Here is a 7,640-nt window from a genome sequence, read left to right on the forward strand (position 1 = left end):
ATGGTCCTTCCTAGTTCGGTCCCAATTTTACTTTGTTCGGGTTCCTTGTGAATAATGTTACTACCTCAATACCAAGTCCCCGACTTGAAAGTGATTCGGTTGTAATACCTTTCTATTCTCTATTTCTGGGCGGCCAACCGGACTAGGGTGGCCTCCTGCCTTTCATCCAATAGTTCCAGGCTCGTGATCATTGCCTTTCCATTTGCATTTTCTGTCGTATATTGGAACTTGAGGCTTGGTCCCCCTACCTCGAGTGGTATTAAAGATTCAGCTCCGTAGATCAAGGAAAATGAGGTGGCCCCGGTACTAGATTCTGAAGTCATACAGTACGCCCGTAGGACTTCGGGTAGGATCTCTTTCCATTCCCTTTCGCATGGGTAAACATCTTTTTCAGGTTTTGAAGTATGGTCTTATTTGTTGATTCTGCGTGTTCGTTTCCACTAGGGAGATAAAGTGTTGATAATATCTTCTTGATCTTGTGATCTTCAAAAAAATTACTTACCTTGTTGCCGATGAATTATTTCCATTATCGCAAACGACCTCGGCCGGTATTCCAAATCGACATATTATGTGGTCCATTATGAAGTCAACGACTTCTTTCTCCTGGGCCTTTTAGAATGTTTGAGCCTCGAACCATTAGGAAAAATAATCGGTCATGAATAGTATGAATTGTGCTTTACCGGGTGTCCACGGTAGGGGACCGACAATGTCCATTTTCCACTTCATAAATGACCACGGGGACAGAACCAAGTAGAGCATTTCTCCCGATTAATGGATCATCGGAGCGTGTCTCTGGCAGTTGTCGCATTTCCGTACGAAGTCCTTCGCATCTTTCTCCATCCCGGTCCAGTAATAACCGGCCCTAATCAGTTTTCGAACCAAATATTTTGCCCTCGAATGTTTTTCGCAAGTACCCTCGTGAACTTCTCTTATAGCATATTCGGTCTCTCCCGAACCTAAGCACCTTGCTAGCAGGCCATTAAAAGTTCTCCTGAACAGTGCCCCTTCGACCAAGCTAAATCTGGCAGCCTTGGTACATAGGGCTCTCGATTCCTTGGGATCCGAAAGCAATTTTCTGGTCTTCAAGTAATTAATATACTTGTTCCTCCAACCCCAAGTAAGACTTGTTGAGTTTTTGGCGTGGCCCTCTTCTATCACGAATTTCATGAGCTGTACTATCGTTCCAGAACTGAATTCATCACCATTGACCGATGACCCCAAGTTAGCCAGAGCATCGGCCTCACTGTTCTGATTACCTCTACGTGCTGCAAGGTCCATTCCCTGAACTGATGCGACTTTACCTATAATCTGTCCAAGTACCTTTGCATCCATTCTTCTTTTACTTTGAACTTTCCATTGATTGGTTTACCCTGAGGAGGGGGTTGCGTTTGGATTCGATCACTTCGGCCCTAAGGCTTTTAGACAATTCTAGACCTGTTATCATGGCCTTATATTTAGCCTCATCGTTAGTCAATTTCAGTGTTCTAATAGATTGCCTAATTACATTTTTCGTCGGCAGTTTTAATATGATGCCGAGCCCGGACCCCTTCGCGTTCGAGGCCCCATCCGTAGAAAGATTCCAAACTCCCGAAGTGGTCCCACAGGATAACAAAAATTCCCTCTCAACTTCGGGTATTAAGGCTAGGGTGAAGTCGGCCACGAAGGCTACCAAAATCTGAGATTTTATGGCGGTTCGGGGTCGATACTCGATATCATACCCGCTAATTTCAATGGCCCATTTGGCCAACCGGCCCGAGAACTCGGGTTTGTGTATGATGTTTCTCAGTGGGTAAGAAGTTACGACACATATGGGATGGCATTGAAAGTATGGCTTTAGCTTTCTGGAGGCGCTTAGCAAAGCGAGCGCCAATATTTTCAGGTGAGGAAACCTTATTTCAGCCTCGCCTAGAATTCTACTAACATAGTAAATAGGAAACTACGTAGCTTCTTCCTCCCGAACAAAGACTCCACTTACCGCCACCTCAGAAACTACCAAGTAAAGGTATAGTTGTTCGTCCGCCTTCGGAGTGTGGAGCATGGGCGGACTCGATAGATACCATTTGAGTTCTTCCAAAACTTTCTGGAATTTAGGGGTCCAGGAAAAGTTATTCTTCTTCTTTAACAGTGAGAAGAACCAATGGCTTTTATCCGAGGACCTCGATATGAACCGGCCCAGGGCGGCTATACGCCCGGTCAGATTCTGAACGGCCTTGACATTTTCCACCACGGTGATGTCCTCTATGGTTTTGATTTTGTCGGGATTGATCTCGATCCCTCTTTTGGATACCATGAACCCGAGGAATTTTCCCAATCCTACCCCGAAAGCGCACTTCTCTGGGTTCATCTTAATATTGTATTTCTTCAATATGTCGAAGGTTTCCTGCAAATGATTCAAATAGTCCTCTGCTCACAAGGAATTGACTAACATGTCATCAATGTAAACTTTCGTTGATTTTCCTATCTGTTCTTCGAACATCCGGTTTACTAGGCATTGATAGGTGGCACCGACGTTCTTTAATCCAAATGGCATACATTATAACAATAGGTGCCTAATTTAGTGATAAAAAAGTCTTTTCTTGATCGTCCGAATCCATCCGACTTTGGTTGTACCCGGAATAGGAATCAAGAAAGCTGAGTATCTCGTGCCTGGCCGTAACGTCGATCATCTGATCGATGTTAGGCAAAGGAAAAGAATCCTTAGGGCGTGCCTTGTTCAGGTCTTTGTAATATACACACATTCTTAGCTTCTTTCCTTTTTTAGGCATTACCACTACGTTAGCTAACCAATCCAGGTATTTAACTTCCCGAATGGACCCCATTTTAAGGAGTTTAGATACCTCGTCCTTGATGAATGCATGCTTGACCTCAGACTGTGATCTCCTCTTCTGTTTAACCGGGTGGACCTTCGGGTCCAAACTCAGCTTATGAGTGGTTACTTCCAAGGGTATCCCTGTAATGTCAAGATGGGACCAAGCGAAACAGTCTATGTTAGGTTTAAGAAATTCAATGAGTTTTTTTCTGAGCTTGGGAGTTAACCCTTTGCCCAGGAATACCTTTTAATCTGGTAGGTGTTCGATCAATAAGACTTACTCCAACTTCTCGACCGTCGATTTGGTGGCGTCGGAATCATCAGGAGCTATGAACGATCTTAGAACTCCGCAATCATCCTCCTCGTTTGCTCCTCACTCATCCGGTTCGGTCGGGGCTGGCATCGGTGATTGCTATTTAATTTCTTCCTTTCTGGTCGGCTCCGTGTTCCTTGATGTCAAAACCGCGGGCATAGGGATTACCTCGTCAACTGTGAACATTTACTTTGCGGCTGGCTGCTCTTCATAAACCGTCTTGACTCCTCTCGGCATAGGGAACTTCAGTGCCTGGTGTAAGGTTGAAGGTACCGCCCTCAAGTTATAAACCCATGGCCTTCTGAATAGGGCATTTTACTTCATATCCCCTTCGATCACGTAGAACTTTGTCTCTTAGATCGTCTCAGTGGTGTTCACTGGAAGGGTTATCTCCCCTTTAGTGCTTTTGCATGCCATTTTAAATTCGTTCAACACCAGGAGATTGATAAAAGAACCTGGCCGAAGTCAGTCTTGTGTTCAATTCCGCGGTTGGAAGGATTTCTTTCTACCATCTGTCTTTCCCTTCGGACCTCGGGCACTATTTGGTATTGTAACCCCAACTGCTCTACGACCCTCGATATGATGATGTTGGTCGAGCTACCTGGATATAATAATACACGTTTAACTCGAGATTTATTAATAAATACGGATATTACCAGTACATTATTGAGTGGTTGCACGATTCCCTCGGCATCCTCATCGTTGAACAAGATGGTTCCCTCCGAGACATAATCTCGAGTACGTTTTTCCCTTGTGATAGATATTTTAGTGCGCTTTATTATCGATCCTTGAGGGACATCGACCCCTCCAATGATCATGTTGATGACGTGTTGAGGCTCCTCAAGTTTGGCCTGTTTGTTGGCATCCTTGTTCCTAAAGTGATTTTTGGCTCAATCGCTCAGAAATTCTCGGAGGTGCCCGTTATTAGATAACCGGGCAACTTCTTCTCTCAATTGTCGGCAATCCTTGGTCCTGTGGCCATGAGTGCCATGATACATACACATCAAGTTAGGATATATTTGGGCAGGGTCAGACTGCAACGGTCGGGGCCATTTGGTTTCCTTGATGCGCCCGATGGCTGATACGATGCTGGCCGCATCAACATTGAAGTTGTATCCTGACAATCTTGGTGCTTCTCTACCCTCGAAAGGCCTGTCTGTTATACCCTGTAAGTTTAATAACCTTTATACCGTTATATATATTTGATATGGTATTTTGAGTGGAACATTTTTGTAAAGAAAAAATTGGTTTGAAAAATATGATTTATAGAGCTATTAATATTACTACTTTTGAATATGTTTTAAATTATACACATAATATGAGAAAAAGTTTATGAGATTTTCTTTATTGTAAAGATATGAATTATTATTTTTACAAGAAAAGAAGGTTATCGTTTTTTACCATTTTAAGAATTAAGCATACGAAAATTTGTACTCTTTATATGAGATTAGAAAAATTAGAAGTTGAGAAAATATATGTATTTTTACATGGATGTTTTAATGAAATAATAGTGTATGAATTTATTTTACAGGGTACGACATGACCGTAATAGTACGGTGTATAAAGTGTATTAAAAATAAGTGGAATTTTAAGTAATTTGAGACAATTCTTAATTATGCGGGTAATTGGTTAATTACCGGGTAACGAAACATTACCTAATTAACTAATAAGTTGGATACAGATTAAAATTTTCCCTCCACCCCCACGTGGCAGCACCCCTCTAATCCTATGAATGACTCTTAAGTCATTAGTCTAGGTGGCAAGACTAGGACAAGTCTTATAACCTAAGTAACTACGTATTACTTCATTTTGATATTTTGAATACAAGACACTACAATCAAATTCCTTCAATTCCTTACACACACTACAATCAGATGTGAAGTTTTACACATTAGCAACGTGAATTCTTACCAATTTCCTACACATTCCTACAAAAACGCTACAACCTGATGTCTTCAACCAAAATTCAAACCGAGATTTCATAGCAAAGTTAATTCATTTTCTAGATAGCAACATTGTTGCTAAGTTCTTAAGGAAAGGTTTCGGCCAAGATTTTCTTTGCATAGCAACGTGATTGCTTCAAGCTTTTCATACGACTTATTCCGTATTTTGTCGCAATTAACGTGCGTTAGAGGGATTGTCAAGAGAATCAACTCAGGTACGTTAAGGCTATCCCTTCTTTCTTTTGGCATGACCCAAGCGACGATATGTAAATGTAACGATATTCTATAAGTGGTTCTACTCTTAGCAGTTAAGGATGTCTACGTTATTCATTCCCGTAAAGTGATATTTTAGCATGTCTAAGTATGTATCTAGTCCCTATTGAGGTATATGATAGAAATGTTAATGTTTATAATATAGTGATACATGTACATGCATCTTTATTTATTTACCACCGTGCTATGGCCGGTCGGACAGTTACAACCAATTAGGCAGTTATGTATCATTATTTATCACCGGTTGGGCAGTCATGCATATTTATTTACCACCGAGCTACGGCCGTCGGGCAGTCATGCATTTACCACGGAGCTACGGTCGGTTGGACAGTTACATAGTTACCACCGAGCTACGGCCGATCGGGCAGTCATGCATTTACCACTGTGCTACGGCCGGTTGGGCAGTTACCACTGATCAGTTAGGCAATCATGCATTATACGATGTGGATAATAGAAATAGTCTTAAAGAGAAGCATTATATATGTAAGTATAATAAGTATGAATATACGGTGGCGCTTCAGAGATTCAGGTTGATTCTTATATGTCTTTAATTCATGTTGACTTATTGTTATGTTTCAGTTCTGCCTTACATACTCAGTACATTATTCGTACTGACATCCTTTTGTTGGGGACACTGCATTCATGCCTGTAGGTATAGATAATCATTTTGACGAGCCCTCATAGTAGACGAGATTGGCATTCAGTGAAGGATCGGTAAGACTCCACCTCATTCGGAGTGCAGCCGAGTCTCTGAGTCATCGTGTCAGAGTTTTGCTACAGACTTATGGGTTTGGTACTCTGTCCCATTTGATGTTAAATAATCTTAGAGGCTTTGTAGATAGAGGTTCAGTTTGTACAGTATGTCAGAGGCCTTGACGGCCCATATGTATTCGTATTTTTAAAACGATAGTTTAGTGATACCGTGTTGCCAACTTATAGTTATACATTATGAGTCGTGGCCATGTGGGCCCATGATAGTTACAAAAGGAAAGAGTTCAGCTAACTCGATCTATGTATGTTCTAGTTTTGGTCGAACAATCATGAGTTACAGAGTGGTTCGCTCGGGCCAGCACGGCATCGGGTGCCAGCCACGCCTCCCCAGGTTTGGGGCGTGACACTGTCGAAACCATTTTTGCTCATCAGACCTTGGCTACTAGGCCATCGATCGCCTCTCTTTTCGTTCCTTGTGGAAAGACGCCCGAATCCATTTCCCCTTCGGTCCGCGCTGTATGATTGGTATCGATCCTGGACCGGTCTTGGCTCATAATCGACGGCTCTCTTAGACATATCATCGGCCCTGGTGGGGTAAAAAAACCTAGAAGGGGCTCCGAGTTGATTGTCCTCGACTCTAATCTTCGACTAGTACCTGTTGTGGACGTCAGTCCAAGTTACCGTTGGGTATTCAACCAAGTTTTGTTTTAGCTGCTGTGAAGCTAAGGAGCTTCGGGGGTTAAGTCCTTGGGTAAACGCTTGAATGGCCCAATCATCCGCGACCGGAGGCAGGTCCATCTGGAACCTCGATACGAATTTCCTGAGCATCTTGTTGTCTATTTGTTTAACCTTGAAAAGGTCCGTCTTTCTGGTCTCGACCTTGATGGCCCCGGCATGGGCCTTCATGAAAGCATCTGCAAGCATAACAAACGAGTCAATGGAATTTGGGGGTAAGTTGTGATACCATATCATTGCTCCTTTAGAAAAAGTTTCCCCGAACTTCTTTTGTAACACCGACTCGATTTTATCATCTTCCAAGTCATTTCCTTTGATTGCGCATGTATAGGAGGTCACATGCTCATTCGGTTCTGTGGTTTCACTATATTTTGGAATGTCAGGCATACGAAACCTCTTAGGGATTGGTTTTGGTGCCGCGCTCGGAGTAAAAAGGCTTCTGGATAAACTTCTTGGAATCTGGCCCCTTCAATATCGGGGGTGCTCCCTGTGATCACGTAATTTTTGCCCGATGAAAATACTCCTACAAAATCCATAAAAATAGATTTTTCTAATTGCTTTGATTTTATAGAGTTTTAGGAATTCCTCTTTAAATTGTTTGTTTGCATTTAGTCGCATTTTGTGCATATTTAATATTTTAAAATCATAGAAAACCCATAAAAATTTGTCAAATTTTAAATTCATGCCATTTTAGATTTAATTTGAATATTTAGGAATTAATTACTCTTTAATTGTTAGAACTAATACATGAAAATCAAACAAAATATTTTAGTAATTTTACATGCATTTGTTAAGTTTGAACAAATTAGTTGTTAGAAAATGGTAGATAGGTCAATTTTACAAAAAATGGATTAAT

At 41.7% G+C, this 7,640-nt stretch overlaps 1 protein-coding gene across 1 annotated transcript; it reads right to left on the minus strand.

The window, feature by feature from the left end:
* Nucleotides 1-1,936: 1,936 nt before the first annotated feature.
* On the minus strand, nt 1,937-6,847 carry LOC109243957. Its single transcript, XM_019410975.1, has 4 exons — nt 6,731-6,847; nt 4,056-4,288; nt 3,779-3,995; nt 1,937-2,380 (listed from the first exon to the last, which is right to left on the minus strand). The coding sequence occupies exons 1-4, from the start codon at nt 6,845-6,847 to the stop codon at nt 1,937-1,939; spliced, it is 1,011 nt and encodes a 336-aa protein (XP_019266520.1).
* Nucleotides 6,848-7,640: the final 793 nt, after the last annotated feature.

Source organism: Nicotiana attenuata, unplaced genomic scaffold, assembly GCF_001879085.1.
Source record: "Nicotiana attenuata strain UT unplaced genomic scaffold, NIATTr2, whole genome shotgun sequence".
In the NCBI taxonomy this organism is placed as follows: domain Eukaryota; kingdom Viridiplantae; phylum Streptophyta; class Magnoliopsida; order Solanales; family Solanaceae; genus Nicotiana; species Nicotiana attenuata.